Source organism: Nesoenas mayeri (genome assembly GCF_963082525.1).
Source record: "Nesoenas mayeri genome assembly, chromosome: 25".
Lineage (NCBI taxonomy): Eukaryota > Metazoa > Chordata > Aves > Columbiformes > Columbidae > Nesoenas > Nesoenas mayeri.
Genome location: NC_137549.1, coordinates 2,336,967 through 2,356,538, shown reverse-complemented (window position 1 = coordinate 2,356,538; position 19,572 = coordinate 2,336,967). Strand labels below are relative to the sequence as shown.

Genomic DNA, 19,572 nt, shown 5'->3' with positions numbered 1-19,572 from the left:
AAAGGAGCTTGGAGCCAGGGGGGTCGGGCTCTGCTCCCCAGGAACAAGCGCCAGGAGCAGAGGAAACGGCCTCAAGTTGCGCCAGGGGAGGTTGAGGTTGGATCTGGGAACAATTTCTTCCCCAAAGGGCTGTGGGGCATTGGAACAGGCTGCCCAGGGCAGTGCTGGAGTCACCAGCCCTGGAGGGCTGGACAGACAGACATGAGGTTCTCAGGACAAGGGGCAGTGCTAGCGGTGGGGGAACGGTAGGACTCAATGGTCTTGCAAGTGTTTTCCAACCAAAATGATTCTATTATTTCAGGCGGAAAAAGAGCCTCAAAATAGAAATCAGAACTCAAGTGAGGTTAAGGGAAAAGGGCAAATACATGTTGCCCCATATATGAAATTCCAGGCTCCTCTGTCACCCCAAAAAAAACCTGCTTCACCGAATCATCCACACAGAGTCCCAGGCTGGTTGGGTTGAAGGGACCTCTGGAGATCATCCAGTCCAACCCACCTGCTAACACAGGGTCACCAGAGCAGATCACACAGGGTTGTGTCCAGGCGGGTTTGAATGTCTCCAGCCCTGCCCGTCATCTCCAGACCACACTCCCATCTCTTCCAAAGCACCCACCAACCCCTCCAGCCCCCAGTCAGCACCCGCGATGTGCCGGGCCCATCCTGACCAGACCCTCATGGGCAGGATCAGGTCTCTTGGCCGTGCGATCACCTCTGAGTCTCTTCTCCTCTCCCAGGCTTTCATCGGGGAGATGACCAGAACCAGCCCCGCAGCCTGGATGGGGCTGAGCATCGACCAGACGCGCGGGCAGGAGTGGAGCTGGTGGGACGGATCCGCGTTACAAGCAGCCCTGTGAGTGCCCCTCGCTCCGGTTCACGAGCAGGTTCCAACAGCCCCGGCCCAGGGGAAATGTTTCACAGCACGATGCTCAGCACAGACCCGGCTGCCCCCAAAATCCCCCTGGAGGCGGCAGCAACGCTCATAGGAGCAAAGAGAAACCAGAGCAACACGGGTTTGTTCTCCGCAGCCCAGCTGTGAAACAGGGAGAAGAGAGGGGAAAAAGCAATTAAACCCTTATTCCTATTATATAGCCAAATACAAAGTGCAATAATGTGTAAATTGCAACCGATCTGACAGAGCTTATATTTGTTAGTACACACAAGGGGGTGTGGGGAGGGGTAATTATCTTCTGGGTTGAGCACGGGATTACCGATAGTTCTGCTTTCCCAACAGCTGGAAAAACAAGAGGGTGGTACCATCAGCTGAGCTGGCAGCGGCTGTGCCGGTTCAGGTTGTGGGGGGAAAACACTGTGATGAGAGAACTATTGTAACTGAACACACGGTGCGGGCGCACGGCGCCAGGCTGATGGCCGTCCCGGTGCTCCCCAGGTCGCCGGTGCTGGGTCCCGTCCAGGCGAAGGCTTGTGCCGCGATTCGGGGCGGTCAGCTGCATTCCCACATCTGCAGCGCTCCACTGCAATGGGTCTGCCAGAAACAAGCCACCGAGATTTAAGCCGGAGGAAATGACCAGGAGAACCAGGACAAACTCAGCGCTGGGTAATTCACCGGGACGCCAAACACATCCCAGAGCAGCGGTTGGGGCTCCTTGCTGAGGTCGGGGTCTCCACTTTGTATTTCTGCCCATTGCCTCCAGATCCTCCAAACCCAGATAAAACCAAACCAAAACCAAAACCAAAACCAACACACGCAACACCAAGGACGGGAAAAGCAGCGGGACTGAGCTCCGCGGGGCAGCGGCAGAGCGGGGAGTTTTCCAAACCCCTCGAGTGTCCTCGAGTGTCCCCGCCGCTGCAAACGCTGGAAAGGCACTTGTGGTCAAACCCCGAGCGAGGATTCTTTGGTCTCAGCTTTGTGTCAGCATTGTGAGGCGTTTCTGCTTTTGTAACCTGAAACCAAAATGAATTTACACCATTGCTAACACGTCGTGGAGGGTTAATAGCAGCTTGTGGTTGATCCCCTCTGCCCAGGGGGACATTTCAGGTGAAATTGGGGAGAGTTTCTGAATCCTTCCGAATGGCGCTGGGCGGGTTTTGCCGGTGGCTGCAGAGAGAGAATTTCGTCTGGGAGCACCAGTCGCTGCTGATCCCGTCCTGGTTGATATAGGCACATTGTCCCTTTCCCCGGACATCAAACCTGCATCAAAGAGCAAAGGGAAAACTCAAAGGGGTTGCTGTTGGCCTCAGGTTGCCGGCTGAGCATCTCCCAGACGGGAAACAGCATCACAGGGAGCAGGAACACTCTTCCCAGCACAAAAAATGCCCCACGAAGAGCAAAAACCACGTCCCCTCCACAAAGGAGGGAATAGTGTCGGCTGTGTGACCCCGGGAGGGTTCATCCCTCAACCCCCGCCAGCATCTGCATCCCACGGACCCACAGACTCTGGTCCAAGCGCTTCAGCTCAAGCAAGAAAAGTTGTGCTTAATTGCTCTCAACTCATTAAATTTATATATATACATAATATATATGTGTGTTCTGGCATTCAGTCCCCAGCCCAGCCCAGGACATGGTTTTGTTCTCCAGAAGAACATGGGATGTACCAGTTGTTGAAGAGAGACCCGTTGACCCATTTCCAAGGTCCAGACTCTTCCCTTTGGAGACCCAACCAGTAGTGCAAGGAGCACCCATAGCGCATGAGGAAATGCTAGGGTGGGAAAAAATCAAAATCAGTGATCTATGTTCATGTCACACCCTCCATGGGAACCCCAAATCAACTTGGAAACACCGGTTCTCAGGAATTTCCTGTTTACCAGCTCCTCCCAGCTGTCGATGGTGGCCAAATGCGCCCCCAGAGAAACGCACGCGATCCGACTCCTGTTCCACTCCGCTTCGTCCTCAATGAAGTAAAAGCACTTTTCCCTATATGCAATGCCGTTGTCCAGGCAGCTGGGAAGGACGTGAGAGGGGCAGGACGGGCATTTCTTAACTGGAAAGGAGCAGAACACATCCTGGTGACTCAAGCCGGTGGGTTTTCTCCAGGGGAGGAGAAGACTTTGGGGGTCGGCACCTCCACCCTCAGCCACTTACCCGCCAGCGCGATGATGGTGAGGAGCAATGCGGCTACGACCACGGTGACCCCGATGGGGACCTTTTGATCCTTAATGCACTTAAGGCTAAAACCTGGGTACAAACCACATGGAAGATCACAAAGAGCAGCCCCAGCTCCCGCAGCTCTTGTGTTCCCCGCTCAGGGGCCTTCAGCGCCTTGAAATCCGGCCACAAAGCACGTGGGGGTTAAGTGGGGTGCAGGCTCGGTTCAGGGGTGCGTCCCAGTGTTTCAAAGGTCTCAAGGATTTTTAGGGCTGTCTGACCTCACTGAATCCTCTCCATCCCACCACAATCACAAGAGATGGGCACCATCCTCCAGACCCACCGTTTGGGCCACCCTGTGCCTCCCGCAGCTTGCAAACAGCTTTACTTGCATCCTCTTGCCCCTCTCCCCAGGTATTTTAACCCAAATTTTAGCTGCCCGTGTCACACTCGGCCCAACCACAACCTCCCAAGGTCCCCGTGGCAGGGCTGGTGCTCACCGGTCCTTTGCTCTGCTCTCTGCTGCGGCAGCATCGTTACAGCCGTCGGGTCTTCGCCTGTGCCAAAGCAAGAAGCCCATAGAATGTAAAGAGTTACTGCTGATGCTGTGTCATTATTCAGTAGGAACTAACTAATGGTGGCTGTCTTCCTCTTGGGACAGCAAAAGGGAAAAGCATAATTTCTCCTGCAGCTGGTTTACATGCACAGCAGGAAGAAAAACACGATTTCTGCCTTCAAAAAACCATGATCCACTTTGTTTTTCCAAACCAGCCTTGATTTTACCAGCTCCTGCCAGCCCTGTTTGCCCTGGGGAGGTTTCGTCTCAATTCTGTCCCCATTTCTTCAGCTACAAGGTGTTTTCAGCACCAGGACCCTCAGGTCACCCCACGTGCTGCTGGATGGTCCTTCAAACCCATCTGAGCCGCGTCCCCAGCACAGAAACCAGCCGCTCGTCTCCAGGGCGGCTTTAAAGCCTCTGGGAAAGGGGCTGGTGCTCAGGTACCTGCATCACTAAGAGCTCCTGCCATCCCTGGTGCTGCGGAGGGGACAGATGGACCCTCTGGGGACGAGCGTGTCCCTCAGCTCCGCCGGTCCTGCTCCGTCCAGGGCTTTGCCAGGGCGCTCCTGCCGTCACTGAAAGAAACAATTAACAAAATCATAATAACGATAATAAAACAACAACTCTGAGTTCTCAGGCACTGTGAGCACAGTGGCCAACGCGGTGCTGAAGAAGCTCATGTTCAGATTTATTGCCAATAATACTGATAAAATTTACATTATCTCCACCTGCCCTTTGGATCTTCCTCTGTCTGCAGCCAATTATTTCCAGGTGAGAACCACCTCCACCAGTTTGCAAAGGTAAGAACTGGATTTGGTTTTAATCCTCAAACACTTGATCTCGAACAGGGTTTAAGTGACGCAGCATTTCGCTGCTCTCCCCAGCACCAAATGATTCCCGCTGCAGCGGTGAGTGTGGGCGCAAACAGCAGGTGATGGGGCAAGAGGAGCAAAAGCACCAAGTGAGGAACAGCGGAGAAACCAAATCAACAGGAAATAACCCCAAATACTTGTGGGAAATAACATGTTTTTGTGTCCCAAAAAAGCCTGTCTCAAATATTAAAGGAGAACGTTGTTCTAGGTCGTGACCTCAGTAGGAGGAAACTATGGCCAGTGGCTCATGGAAATAAAGGCACTTTTGTCTGGTGCCCGAGGGACAAAGAATCCCCGCAGCAAACAGGAGTGAGTCCCCTGTCCAACAGCACCGGGATGGTGCTGCAGCAAGAGAAAAACCCTTTAACTGGGAAAACAGAAAGGAAATGTCACTGCTCCACAGGCCCCAGCTCACCCTGTGCATGCTGAGCGGAAAATGGGCTTTTCTGTGCCGGCTTCTTGGTCCAAAGCAGCTTCAGTTTCCAGCTTCCAGGAGCTGCTGGGAGAGGAGAGAGAGATAAGAGATGAGATAAGAGATAAGAGATGAGATAAGAGAAAAGGGAAACCAACTTCCACTGCCAGTTCTTTTCTCCACGTGGGGAAATAACTGCGTTTCCCCTCCGCGCCCGCAGCCTCCAGCCAGCTGAGGGTTTGAACCCACGCAGGGACGCTCTCTGCTCCCCAACCCAATCGTATCCCCGACCCGTAGGACGGGAGCCAGAATCCAGCAAATCGAAACAAGCAGAAGCGTCTGAGAACCGATACCGAGCCGGTGCTGAGAGCCGCCCCTTCCAGTGCTCCCTGCGGTCACCACTCCTCTGGGCAGCACCGCCCCTTAGGAGCCGTTTCTTATCGCCGTTTCTGGTTCGTTTTCTCAGTGAACGTCTCCCACCCTCCTCTGTCTCCCAAAGGGAGACCCGGGAAGCTCTGCGTTCCAAACCCAGGTCAGGCTCCACCAGCACCTGCAGAATGGGGGCAAAGCTACGAGAGGCCCCAGGGCTGGACGCTGTGGGTACAGCAGGAGCAAGTCCCGTGGTTGCCGGGACGTGATTCAGCACCGATTGCGGTTCCGCTGCTGATGTGATGACTAAAGACCTCAAAGAACTGTTTTTTTTCCATGTTGTAATGCACCACTCCAAGGAATGAGGTCAGATAAGGCCATGAGCCGCAGTAACATGATTTCAGTAAAACATTGTACATATTTACCGAGCCAAGAATTCCTCTCAACATAACAAAGAATTAGGCTCAAGCCCAAACCTCTTTCCTTCAGGTTTTTACCCCGGCTCCTGCTCCAGAATTCACCGCTTGGTCCCAGGGAGAGGCCAGGGGGGGCAAATGTCTGGAAGCCCCAAATTTCAGCTCTCAGCTCCATTACAACCCACTCCCAGCGTTTCAGCCCACGGCGCGATGCCCCAGCAGCAGGTGGGGCGGGTTGGGCTCCCTTGGGTTGTCCTGCCCAGGTGGCAACGGGTGGGCGTCTCTTGTCTCCGGCCACAAATAGAAACACAGGGGAACCCTCGGCTTCAGAGTGGCCTCCGAGTGGAAATAAAGACCAGAGGAAACGCTGCGACAGCATCAAAACAAAGCAGGTCGGCTATAAGACAATTGAACTGCAGGATTTAAAGCTACTGACCTTCCCCGGCTCCCTCCGGCCCCAGCGGGAGCTGCAGGCGGTGCCGCTGTGTCCTCCGCCCGGGGGAGAGAGGGGATGGAGCCAGAGATGGACCTTCCCCCTTCGCAGCTTTTTCCTTCCCCCAGCTCCTCCGCACCGACCTTAGTAAATACGCTCACGCTCATTTTCTGGATTAAAGCAGCAGCTGCTGTAAATTCCAGCAGGAAAACAAAACTCAGGGCAGTGTGGGCAGTGGAGACGGCATCGGCTCAAAAACATCCCCGCACGCAGCTCTCGCCGCCCATCGTCAGCATTACTGTCCCCACCAGCCATGACAGTGACACACGGGATTTCGAGGCGACAGATCGACCTGCCCTCCCCACACATGAATATCTGCCGGTTCCCCAGCCAAGGCCTCTTCCCCTTGTGAAGTACACGGTTCCGTTCCACAGTCAGCGTGAAGAACGGCCTGCAAACACGTCACCAAACCACTGCTGGGGCCAAAGGCAGCAAACACAACTATTTATAGGCTCAACAGTGGGATGGTGATACCACATTTCCGCCACCCACATCACAACTGGAGAGAAATCAAGAAAACACAAGTGGTGCTGGGGAGGGGGCTTGTACCTGATAAAGATGCTGGTTTCTCTTCTCTTCCTCTTCCTCTTCTTCTTCCTCTTCCTCTTCCTCTCCTTCTTCTTCTTCTTTCTCTTCTCTCTCTTCGGCACAAACCTCCTGTTTTGATTGTGGGAGGAATCTGCAGGCGGGAGGAGCTCGGGATGTCCCAGTGTCCCACAGGGGTGTGTTCCCTCACCCAAGGCTGCGTTACGGGGCTCTGGGGGCCCCCCAAGTCCTGATCCCCCCAGAAGCAGCCGAAAGCAGCCGTGGGGCTGCTGGGGACGAACCCGAGCTGACTGGAGGGCGAACAAACCTCCCCGTGTCCCCCGAGAGCAACGAGGGGGCTGCGTGACACCAGGGCTGCTGCAAACGGCCCTTCCCAGTGCTCCCAGCCCACCCACCCCCAGGCACCCAGTTCAGACCGCACAGCATACGGGGCAGTCCCGCCGAGCTTCGCCGCTCGCTCTGAGCTGGGGAAACTGCTTTGGGAGGTTTGCGCTATTTTTGGAGGTTTATTCTATAGGCAGATGCTCTTATCTCCTCCCCGTCAAACACAGCAAACACAACTATTTATAAGCTCGACAGTGGGATGGTGATACCACATTTCCCCCACCCACATCACAATTGGAGAGAAATCATCAAGAAAGCACAAGTGGTGCTGGGGAGGGGGCTTGTACCTGATAAAGATGCTGGTTTCTCCTCTCCTCTCCTCTCCTCTCCTCTCCTCTCCTCTCCTCTCCTCTCCTCTCCTCTCCTCTCCTCTCCTCTCCTCTCCTCTCCTCTCCTCTCCTCTCCTCTCCTCTCCTTTCCTCCCCTCCCCTCCCCTCCCCTCTCCTCCCCCTCCCCCTCCCCCTCCCCCTCCCCCTCCCCGGGAAACTGCTTTGGGAGGTTTGCGCTATTTTTGGAGGTTTATTCTATAGGGAGATGCTCTGATCTCCTCCCCGTCACCCCGATGTGGCAGCCGTGGCTTGGACTTGCAGCCACCCCCATGTCCATGTCCCCTGTCCCCCTCCTCGGGTCAGCAAACTGGGGTCTGGGTGTTCGCGCTCCTTGGGTCTGGCCCAGGCGCTGCCTCGCAGCCGTTCACCTGCCGCGTGTTTACTTTTGGATTGCTTTATTTCTTCTTAATCCTCCCCCCTGGACAGAAAGGGATCGGTACAATGTGCACGAGGGTGTGCACGAGGGTGTGCACGAGGGCGGGTGTGCACGAGGAGGCTTCTCTGGTACAGCAGGATGCTCCTTCCACCCCTCCCCGTGAGCAAACTTGCTTGGAAACACCACACGGAGCCAAATTAACGTCATAATTAATTGGTGCAGATCTGCTGAGCAATGCCAGTACCGCAGCCCCCACCGAGGGCCTGATCCTGGCCCGTTCCCACGTGTCTCTCCTGCTGTTGGCCCATTTTGTGCCCCCCCGCCCCCTCAGAGCTGGGTGGCTTCTTTCTGGCAGATCCAGGGAGATCCAAAGCTGCAGCTTTGACGCGTGATGCTGTTCCCCTTCAGCACCCCACAGCTTCCTCCAGACCAACTGCCCAGCCAGAACCTGGGGCTGCAGGAAGATCCTGTGTCACAGCACGAGGGTCCCTGGGGTGCCCCCATCCCGACACCCATCGCACCCCAAGCGCTCACCGTCTCCAGTCCATGCGGGAGCCGTTCAGCCAAGTCCAGTCCTTCCCATCAGAGGGGAGGAAGAGGCCGATCCAGAAGTAGCTGCTGGGTTTCCCAATGATTTGGTTTAGGAAATCCTGTGTCAGGGGAGAGGGCAGGTGGTGACACTGATGTGTCACTGATCGCCATCCCAAAACAGGCTCCAGCCTGTCCCCACGCAGCCCCGAGCCCCACCAGTGTCCCCCACACTGACATCGGCCAAGGCTCCGCAGAGGTTTGTGCACAGGGGTGGGTGCTGAGCCCCGGGACCCGTCCCACATCCCCGATGCCATCGGTCCCTTTACCAGCTCGTCCTCGTCCCTCGGCATCAGCAGCTTGGCCCCCCGACTCGCACAGTCCCCCCGGCTCTCGATCCAAGAGCGCATCCCGTCAGCAGCCCAAAAGCACTTGGTCCCACTCGCCATCCAGCCCCCGGGGCAGATCTTGCACCCCCCAGCCTCTGAAAGACAGGCGGTGCCATCTTCAGCCACCAAGAAGCCACCTTGTCCCCTGCCCATCCAAAGAAGGACAAGTGTTTAAGTCCTGCTGGCTCCCCAGGAACACGGGGACGGCCTGAGCTTCACTTGCTTCTCCAGTTTGGGGTGCTGCAGGGTTTTGGGAAAGCAGACAGTGTGGAGATGCGTTGTGGTTGGCGTTACCTTGCAGATTTGGCAAGCAAAGCTCTTTCCGCAGCTCTGAGCGGATCTTCTCCAGGGTGCTGTTGCCACCTCCTGCGTTCCCGCTCCCGTTTTTGCAGCTTTCTGGGTTCTCCGGCTGCTGGTGCAGAACTGCAAGGGACGGAGCGAGCAGGGGAGAGGGACGGGCTCCCCAGGCACGATACCACCCAGATCTACGTGCACTGGTCCCCGCGGGCTGCAGGGAAGCGTCTGGGCTGGATCCTCACACAAAGTGGGTGCTCGGAGCCCTCCAGCCCCCTCAACCTTCCTGTGGTCTCAGCTCAGCCCAGGCCTCGATCTGAGCATCTCATGGGGGTGGGAACCAGCCTGGGGGCCCCAACCCAGAGCAGACTCCCCGTTTTGGGTACGGGGTCCCCACCTCTGAGCTCAGCCCCGCGCCTGCAACCGCCTTCACTCGCTGCTGCTCTGCGCTGCCAACAGGATGTGGCCCCTGCACCCCTGCGCGAGATGGAGCATGAGATACGGAGCCATCAGCCCGGCCGGCTGCAGAGAGCCCGGGAGCCTCTGACCGCTGCGGAAATGGCCTCTAGAGCACAAACCAGCTGTGCCAGCCCCAGCTGTGCAGCCCAGAGGGGCCTGGCGCAAGGGTGAGGGGCTCTGCACCACCTTCCGACTACCACTCGCAGCACAGCGCCATCACAGACAGCTGCAGTGCACACAAAAGGCTTCCAGGAGATGCATTTTGGGGTTTCTCTCCAGTTCTGAGCCCACAGAAATTCAAACCACGAAGGGAGCTGAGCCTCATCCCTTTGCTCTTCCCTCCACACCCGTGTGCCAAACGCTTGGCAGATCCATCCCCAAAGTTCAAATCCACACCTGAGACCCTTCCCAGCACAAGATCCATTGGATTCCCTTCCCCTTTGGAGAAGGATCTCCTCACCAAGATCCACCAGACATCTGAGACTCCGTTCCAGCTGCTTGTTGTGCTTCGGGGGTGCCGTGGGTCGGGGCAGCAACAGGTGCCACCAGCAACATCACACCCGGCACAAAACTCTTTCCAACAGGGCTGCGTGTGACCCTGAGCTCGGCCACAGGGTGTCAAATCCTCACCCCGACACAGCTGAGAAGTTTCCAGTGGTTTTCATCTCGCTGGCCAACCAAAATAGCCAAATCTCCTCCCCCCACCAGCTCTATGAAATTCTGATAAAAGCCACAGCTCATAAAAAACAGATTTGCCTCCTATACAAGCACCTGAGCCAGCACCCCCGGAGCAGGGACCCTGTCTTCCGATGGTCCCCTCTCCGGATCGTCCTTTGGTTGTCCCCGTGCCAATAAGCAGATCTACTCACACGAGCATCCCATCGCCACCAGGGCCACCCCGAGGACGAGGTTCCCGGTCCAGCCGGCGCAGAGAGCCGCTCGGTGCCACCGGGGACAGCTCGATGCTGCAAGGGAAAGGAGCTGTTGGCAGAAAAGCCCTGTCCCAGCCCCGCATCCAGCCAGCCAGACCTGCAGCGCAGATTCGGGCTCTTTCCTCCCCAAAATCCCTCTGTGGTGCTGCTGCTGGTCGTTCTACAGCTTTGGTCGGTTGTCCATGTTTTGCCATTGCCACCCTCCTCCCGACCCTGCTGGCGCTGGGGAAAAGATGCGCGTGATGAAGTTGTGTTGGTTCTACCCAGATATGCAAGAATTGGCAATTTCCTGGATGTTGTAAAGTCACTAGAAGCCAAGGGTAGAGGTGGACCAAGATGGGAGGGCAGGATGATGCTTCTGGCCAAAGCCAGAGCTCATCTGGACCAGCAAAGGTTCGTCATCTGCTTCGCAATAAAAGAGCAAAGGAGGAACATCCGATTCCACCTTAACATCAGGTGGTGGGTCTGGCAGAGTCCTTTGAGCTCAAAAGGGGTGTGTTTGGGGCAAATCATGGAATTCTTGCAAAGAAAAGACATTGTGGGATGCTGCCTGAAGATGCCGTCACCACGCAGAGATCTCTTCCAGAGGGGAAAGAGCAGCAGTTAAATCTTGGCTGCAGGCAGAGCAGGCGCAGGAGGAAGGGTGAGGGAGGTGTAAGGGGACAACGTGGTGGCCGCGGGCAGGAAAGCAGCATTTCAAAGGTGCTGGTAGGACTCGGGCAACACTGACCCCATTTCAAATAAACCCTAAAACCATTTCCAGAGAAAACTACTGAAGGAATCACAAAGAGCAGACGGGATCCTCCATCGCTCCCCACAGCCACGGGCCCTTCCCTTCCCGCTTGGGGGGCAGGAGCCTCCCAGCACAACCACAGCCAGAAAGTAAATATCCCCCAAAAAACCCCTCAATGCACTTACTGCCAGGCTGAGGAAGCGAATGCACTTTCCTGCTGCACCTTCCAGACCTGATGTTCAGGTCAGCATAGACAATTTCCTCAGCCATAGCGGGAGAGGCGGGAGGATCACCAGCGGTGCCTCTGGCTCCAACGGGGCCCATCCAGCCCTGAGAAAACTGGCTTTTTCTGCGGTTTTTCGCTCCTCTGGTTTATCTCCACAAGTTCCTCTCCAGGCCAGAGCTCTGCGGGGAGAAGTAAGAGCCTCTGAGCGCTCGGCAAGCGCAGCGAGGCTGCAAGAAAGCGCATGCGATGCGCTGGGCAGCCCGAAAACGAAACTTTACGCCCTTTGTGCTGAATTGAGCCAGGGAAAATGTGTTTGTCTCATCACGGGAAGCAGCTCCTGACAACGTGAAGCTTTTTCTATTCAAAGTTGAGCCATATTCTTCTAAGGTACCAAAAAGGCACCTTGAATAATTGAAAAAAGGCGCAAACAAACTCAAGATCCGCAGTTCGGCAAATGGGCCGTTCCAGACTTTGCTCCGCTCTGTCCAAATGGGTCATTTTGCACGAGAAATAAGGTATTGTGGCGAGAATGATGCGCGACCTCCCAGAACGTTCCTACCAGGATTACGAGAATCGGGAATTTTATGAAATAAATAAAACCAGATCCATTCCACCCTTATCTCTTCCCTTCAGCTGCTCGAAAGGTGTTTTCTTGCCTCGGTCACTGCGTCTCCCCGCCCAAACCTATTCCAGCATCGTCAGGTAGAGAAAACCCTGCGGAGATATATTAGGAAATTTTATTTGAGAAACACCAAACACAGGAAGGGTTGCGGCTTCTCGACCAGCAACACACACTTTAGTTTAAAGGTCTGCAGGTTTTAAAGGCTTTTCTGCATCTAATCTGACTGCACAGAGGCAAAGCAACAGAAGCCGAGCTCCCAGAGATGCTGCAGAGCTGACAGCCTCGCTGAGCTACCTGTGCTGTGTCCCTTATGAAAAAGGGGGGGCTGCGGTTCACAGCATCAAAAGGTGCCATGAGAAGGGCAGCTTGTCACAGCTGCCACGTCCATCAGGTCATCTTGAGCTGCTGCAGCCCCAAAAGGCCAGAGCAACCCTGACCCGGGGGAAAAGGCGCCTCAAAAAGGGGGATGTGATCCTACGTCTCCCACTTTTCACCCACCGCAGCCTGAACCCGGCTCTGATGTGCGGGATTCTCTCTCTTTGAGCTGGACTCGCAGCCTGAATGGGGCAAAGGTCGAGAGGAAGTGAAGTGATGTGAGTGCTACGGGAAGGGAAATAAAAACAAAACAAACAAATGTCATGGGGAAGAAAAATAAGAAAGAGGAATATCTGCCCATGACAGAAGCCTCCACAAATAGGGTTTCCCAGCTAAGGAAGAAAAAAGGGCTGAGACTGTCCCAACAGCATCCCCAGCGCTGCTGGAATCTGCCCCGACTGGAAAGCCCAAGGATGGACGGACTGGGAGCACTGGGAAGGGGCCGTCCCGCACAGCCACCGCTCGCAGGGGACGCAGGGAGGTCTGTTCACCCACCAGCAGGTGGGTTTGTCCCCAACGCCCACGGCTGCTTTCAGCTGCTGCTGGGGCTCCTGCGGCAGCAGCTTCTGGGGGGCGGCACACAAGCCCCCGTGCGCAGGAACACAAGGGCTGATGGGGACAACAGTGGCTTTCAACAAGCACTTTGAGGAACAGAAGGGACACACGTGATTATTTACCAATTTTTAATTACAGAAAATAGTAGCAAGGTCTGTATCGGTAACAGGTGCCACGCGAGGTCACTTCACGTCCCAGCACAGGGTTGGGGAGATGGGCCGAGCTCCCTGCGCCCATCTCATCTGGCAGCAGCACCTCGAGCTCCATCACCACAGTGCAAAAGCAGATTCAGGGGAATTGTGAGAAAAGCAAGATGAGCCCTGCAGTGGGCCCAGGAGAAAGAAACCAGTTCCATGTGCAACCCCGGCTCCCAATCCACACAGCCAGATGTCACCATCCCCGGTGTCTGCCCCTCCTGCAGGTCCCTCTCCTTGAGACCGGGCAGCGAGTTGTTACTGAGACCTGGAGAAACCCAGAGCTGCAGCTGAGGGAAGAACAGCCCCAGGTCACGCTGTGCTGCTGGAAGAGGTGAAGCTGTGGAGGTCCCAGCATGGAGAAGGTCCTTTCTCCGTCCTCTCTTTCACATGATGGCTTGGGGCTTGCTGCAGAGATACGGCCGGAGCCGTAAGCAGCTTGAACTCACAACACCACGGCCATGAAAAAACGCACACTCGCCTTGGTCGTACACCAGGTACCTGCGACAAGAAGCACAGACAGCGCTGGCACCCTGGGGGAGCGGCTGTCCCCTCAGGCAGCAGGAGGGGACAAGGGCTGCCTGCACGGGACAGTCCCCACAGCCACATCCCACCGCAGGACGGTCTCCCCACGGCCCTGGCTCGCAACGGGACTCACGTGTGGTTGAAGCTGCTGCCGCTCACCCACTGCAGCCGCCCGTCCCGTCTCCGCAGCCCAAGCCCGTGATCAATGTTGCCCGTGAGCTCTGTGTCCCCACAGGAGCAGCTGCAGCAGCAGTATGGAGGGGGACCCGGCCAGCTCCTGGTGGACACCAGCCACCTCTTCCCCGTGCACCTGCCCTTCGCCGCATCCCCCCTGCACCTGGACGAGCTCCACATCCCCGATGCCCTCAACCTGCCCTTCCTCGTGCGCCTCTGAGCCCGGCCCGGCCCTGGGCCACAGTGAGGGGGCTGAACCCCCAGGGCTGGGGAGGCCATGGAGGTTTGGGGGCAGCACTTTTGTGCATGTTGTTCTTCTGTTGAGCGATTTATTTATTGGAATCCAGGTGCATGTTGTGGCACAGCCGGGGCCCGTAGCAGTCTGCGCTGGGGCTTTTGGCCACATTTTAATCCTTTGAGGTTATTAAAAGTCTTTGCAGATAACTTTGGTGTCTGGGGTGGTTGTGCTATTTGCAGGCTGAGATGGAGGACCTTGAGGACCATTGCTGGGGTTTTTTGGAGCTATGGAATGGTTTGTGTTGGAGAACACCTTTAAAGGTCACCTGGTTCCAACCCCTGCAAGTGGGAGATCTTTCACTAGATAATATTGCTCAAAGTCCCATCCAACCTGACTTAAAATGCTTCCAAGGTTGGGTTTCTACACGTCCTGTGGGCAACCTCTTCCAGGGTCTCACCACCTTCATTGTAAGACATTTCTCTGTTAAGTCCGGTCTGAATCTAAAATCCAGCCTAAATGCTCTTTCCCCTTTCCCCAAAGGGCAGGTGGCCCATAGAGGATTTGGAGGATAGTGAGGGTCCCACAGGGGCTGTGGCGAAGCGCAGAGAAGTTATTGTACAAGCCCTGAGGAGAAATCTGTGGATGAGAAGCCCTTCCCCTGATGGGGGATCCCGAATGGGCAGACACCAGGCTGGGGCTGTTTCACTGCGCTCCCTCCCCCAAACACACTCGCACTCCTCCCACACACCCCAGACCCCCCACCCCCAAATACTGCACCCTCGTCTCCCAACCCCCACCCCCGGTGTTCTCTGGTCTAATCCCCCCCTCCCACCCCCCTGCTCCCTGCCAGAGCCCTGCGCTTGCTGGGGGGCTCTGCCGAGGGGCTCTGCCCCCGCTTCTGCCCCCGCTGCTCCCCTGGCCTGGGGCTGCTGGCGGGAGTGTCCTGGGCCACCCCCAGCACGTCCAGGGACCAGCCGAAGATCTCGAGGGCCTCCTCCAGTGGCACCTCTTGCAAAGCCGTGAGGTGTCCCACCGTGTCCCCAGAAGCTGTGTGGGGGGGGACAGCAGAGGTGCTGGGGGGGCTGGTGCTGCCCAGGGGGCTGGTGCTGCCTGGCAGTGTCCCCATGGTGGTGGCCGTGCCGGAGACGTTGAGTGGTCCCAGTGGCCCCTCGTGCCCATAGGTGGTGACGGACGTTGGCAGCAGCGGGGAGGCTGGGGCCACCAGAGTCTCGTGTCCTTGTGTGTCCCCAGTGTCCCCATACGTGGTGCTGCTGCTGGCACCAGTCTGGCAGAGCTGCCCCAGGGCCGGGGGGCATCCGAGGAGCTGCAGGGCCTCCTCCATCAGCTCCTCGTCAGAAATGCCCAGGCTGGCTCCCAGGTCCCCAGGCTCCGCAGGGTCAGGAGTTGTGGAGCCGCTGCTGGAACCGTCTTCGGTGACCCCCACGGCATCCCGGGAGACACCAAAGAGCCGATGGGCCTCTTCTAGCAGCATCTCCTCGGTGACATCCTGGAGAGCTGCTGGGGCTTCCTGGGCTTGGTGTCGGGGAGCAGCAGAGGAGCTGGTGGGGACGTTGCTGCTCCTCCGGGGGTTGTTCCTGCCCCCAGGTGTCCCCGCAGCGGTGGCCGTGCTGGAACTGCAGGGCTGTGCCCGTTGCCCCTGGATGTGCTGGTAGCCGGGGATGGGCGTCAGCATCAACACAGGGGCTGGGGCCACCGCTGTGCCCTGGTGGCCGTAGGGCATGACCCACTGGAACTGGAACACCCGGGGGTCGAACCAGCAGCCGCACGGTGCTCTCTGCAGCCCTGTGTGGGGGAGAGGGAGCTGAAAAACCGGGAGGGCCCAGGCGCCGCGCGCTGGGAGCCGCAGTGGTGGCTGCGCCATCGTCCCTCTGGTTCTGGTAACTAAGGACTCTTTGGGTGTCCCAGGGTGGAATGTTGGGTCTCCCCGTGTTCCGCCCCAGCCCAAGAGCCTCCCCAGCTCCTCCTGGGCAGGGAAAGGGTTCAGGGGGGCTGGGCTGCCCCCGGCCCCCACGGGCGGCTCCCAGGGGCTGGGGCTGCAAGTGCCTTTGGCTGGAAGCCTTGGGCCGTTCCCAGAGCTGGGACATCCTTGGCATGGGGGGACTTGGTGGGACGAGTCCCCCGCCTGCAGTGCTGGGCAGGAGGGTCCGGGCTGGGCAGGAGGGGTGGGCAGGGCAGGCGAGGTGGAGCTGTCGCACGGGCTGGAAGGAAGAGCTTGGATGCTGCAGCCCTTCCAGTCAGACGGGAGGGGGCTCAGAGCCCCTGGGGGAGAGTCAGGGGAACAGTTTCTTCCCCAAAGGGCTGTGGGGCATTGGAACAGGCTGCCCAGGGCAATGCTGGAGTCACCATCCCTGGAGGGCTGGACAGACGGACATGAGGTTCTCAGGACACGGGGCAGTGCCAGGGGTGGGCTATGGTTGGACTCCATGAGCTCCAGGGGCTTTTCCAACCAAAATGATTCTATGATTCATGTTGTTCCTGATCATTCCACGATCATCTCTGTGTGCAGTTTGATTTCCCAGCCGGGCTGGGTGTGCAGGGTCTTTGGTTCCCACACGAGGGCTCTGTCCGCATTGGCAAAGGCCGCACGTCGGGTTTTCCAGCAGAGCCCATCCTGACCCAGCCCGGCCCGGGGAGAAAGTTTCATGGGCTTGTTCCTCGCCCTTGAGAGAAATGGGGAGAAACACCCGCACAGAGTGTTCCATGTGGTGCTGAGGGTCCCTGCCAGTCACTTGCCTGTGCGCACTCAGGAATTGCTTTGGGCTGCACATATATTATATAATACATTTTGTGGTTTGCGTTGAGTTGTTTGCTTTGTTTGGGTTTTTTTGGGTTTTGTGTTTGGTGTTTCTTTTCAGGTTCCTTTTGCAGGGGCCAGTGAGAACTTGATGACGTGAACCCAGACTTTTGGACTCAATGCAGCACTTCTGTCCTGTGCTAAAACACATTGGCCTGGGAAAGGAAAAGAAAGACAGAAAGAAGAGAGAATGACAAAGATAAGGTGAAAAGAGCAAGGGGGTTGAGAGAGGGGGTGATGTGTTCCCCTGTAAGCAGCTGAAGCAAGGGATCAACCACAAGATCCAACACTCAATGAGCCAAATCGCACCTTGAAAATAAAATGTATGCTATACCTCTTCCTTTATTTTTTTAGGGGGAACATCTCTGGTTTTTGTTGCCAACTCTTTTTCCAGAGAGGATTTTTAATGCTGCATTTTGAGCATTTGCAGGAGCACGAAACCACGTGGACTCTCTCCAAATTTGCCCCTAGAAAGACCGAACAATCCCATGGCCGTGGCTGTGGCTGGATGCAGCGGGTTTGGCGCTTCCCGCACCAGCAGCTCTGCTCCTCTCGCCTCTGGGAGCAGCGCCGAGACAGACCCAAAGAGCTGCGGAAACAAAACCAACCCCAAATCAACCAGCCCCTGCACATCGCAAGTGAGTCACATCCTTGATCTCTGCTGCTGGTTAAAAGCAGGTAGGAGATAGATAACTATCGATATATACATATATATTAGTACATGTCATCTCTGCATGTCTCTGGCACCAGGAGGAGGAACCCACTTTCCCCAATGGGTAAAGACCTTCAGACACTTCCCCTTCTCCTCCCAGGTCGCCTCAACATCTGGAAAGCAGCAGCTGTGGTTGGGAAGCAGCTCTCGGGGCTGGTGCAGCAGCGGAAGAGCAGAGCGCGAAGCGGGGGACGTGACAGCCGGGGCCGGCGACGCGTGTGGGGTTGGAGCTGTGACTGCAGCCACAGGAACCGCCGCTGCCGCAGGTCTCTGAGCTCGCTTTTGCTCCAGGGTGGGGACCAAAGGCACCTTTAAGTCTGACTCTTAATGCCACGAGGGCAGGGAGCGGCCGTGGCGCTGACCACCGTCTACGCCAGGCCAGAGGTGCCGCCGCGCTCGGCTCCCGGCGCCCGCGCGAAGCTTCCCGGTGAGTGACCGTGTCGGGTGCTGTTGCTCCGCTCATCCTGGCCCCGTGGGACTGGTGATGGGGGGGGTTGGAGGAGCGGGTGTCCCGGTGCTGCCAGACCCCTGCCCTGCAGGGAAGCACAGGGACAATGGACTTTCTGGGCCTTTTCCAGCGCTTTCCTGAGCCCACGGTGGCCAACACCCAATGTTTTGCTTGGAGTGGGATCGTTACCCATCTCCAGCCCGGCACAGAGCGATAGCACATGCAGATTCCTTTCCCATAGCCCATTTTTCTTGAAAAGGGAGCAAAACTACAGCCGACCCCCAAGGACACCCCTACCCCTTCACACAGGGCTTTGTGTTCTGGTCCCTTTTAGCAGCTCAACAAGGCTGAGCAGGACCCGCACAGTGACCTGCGCCCTCTCCCCATCTCTTCAAGCACCCCAAGGGCTTTGCTTTGGGTCCTTCCCACCCCCGGAGCCCCCCGGGTGCAGCACAAGGAGGAGAGCAGCCCAGCTCCCAGGCTGAGGCTTTGCAGCTTCGCTCGCTGCAGCTTCCCCGGCCAAGCAAGCAAAGCAGTTGTGGCTTTTCTCAGCTCCACGGCTCCTACAGGCACTCGCAAGGGTTTCTCGCTCAGTTTCCTGAAACAAAGGGCATTGAAAACTGGGCAAAGAGCCCAGAAAAGCTGCTTCCTCCCTCACTGCCAGTTCTGGTCGCTGTTGCAGGTCCTTGGTACTGGGCGCTGCTGGGAGCCGGATGGGTCGGGACCGCGGTCCTGACGGGTGTCGTGCTGTGGCTGCTGCAGCAACAGGGTGAGCGGCAGGGTCTGTCACCCCGGAACGGTGACAATCTCCCCCAAACCATCACAGCCCAGCCCCTGCCTGGGCCGGAGCGGATTCCTCCTGTATTTCTAGCAGGGAGCAGCTCCTGGGCCAGCTCTGCACAGCGATCCCCACGGGGCAGGAGGGGAAAAGCTGCCAGCGTGTCCTTCACGGGCTGATTTGTCTGGTTTTGGAGCCTGTCCTGATATAAGTCCCTTTCTCCACCCTGACGGTGGTTCAGAGACCCCAGGGGTCCCCCCGCAGAGTCCCGTCCCCAGGCAGCACCTTTCTCCGTCCCCAAGAGCTGCTTTGCACAAGGGGGTCACCCCAGCGGCTGCGTCCTCCGGTCCCAACACAGCAGCACCATGTGCGGGTCAGACCGTCCTCATTTCAGGTGGAAACGGCCCCGTCCTGAGCCAGGACATGGAGACCCCAGCCAGCAAATGCTCCTGGGAATCCTGCCTGGTCACCAGCAGCCGCCGGGACATCCCGGAGTTCAAATGCTTCTTGAGTTGCTTCCAGCTGCAGCTCAGACAGCGGCTGTGTGAGCCAGGGAGCCACAACGTCACAGGTACCGTTCAGCATCACCCACAGCTTCGGTGCTGGAGACCTCGTCTTGTTGCCCCTTTTCATGTGGAAGGGGGACAACAGGGCCAGGAACATTGGGAAAACACCGCAGGACCCCCAAGTCATCCCAATTGCTGTCCCCATCCCCATCGCCCTCTCCCTGCCCCACCCTGCGCCCATCACCTTCCTCTATTGCTCCTCTTGCT

General features: G+C 57.2%; 1 protein-coding gene across 1 annotated transcript; it reads right to left on the bottom strand.

Moving 5' to 3' along the window:
* Positions 1-8,129: 8,129 nt before the first annotated feature.
* Positions 8,130-11,407, bottom strand: LOC308049484 (killer cell lectin-like receptor subfamily B member 1C; the record flags this gene model as incomplete). Its single annotated transcript, XM_080359166.1, has 5 exons — positions 8,130-8,256; positions 8,337-8,452; positions 8,660-8,814; positions 9,014-9,142; positions 11,323-11,407. The coding sequence occupies 5 exons, from the start codon at positions 11,405-11,407 to the stop codon at positions 8,130-8,132; spliced, it is 612 nt and encodes a 203-aa protein (XP_080215292.1).
* Between the last annotated feature and the right edge of the window lie 8,165 nt (positions 11,408-19,572).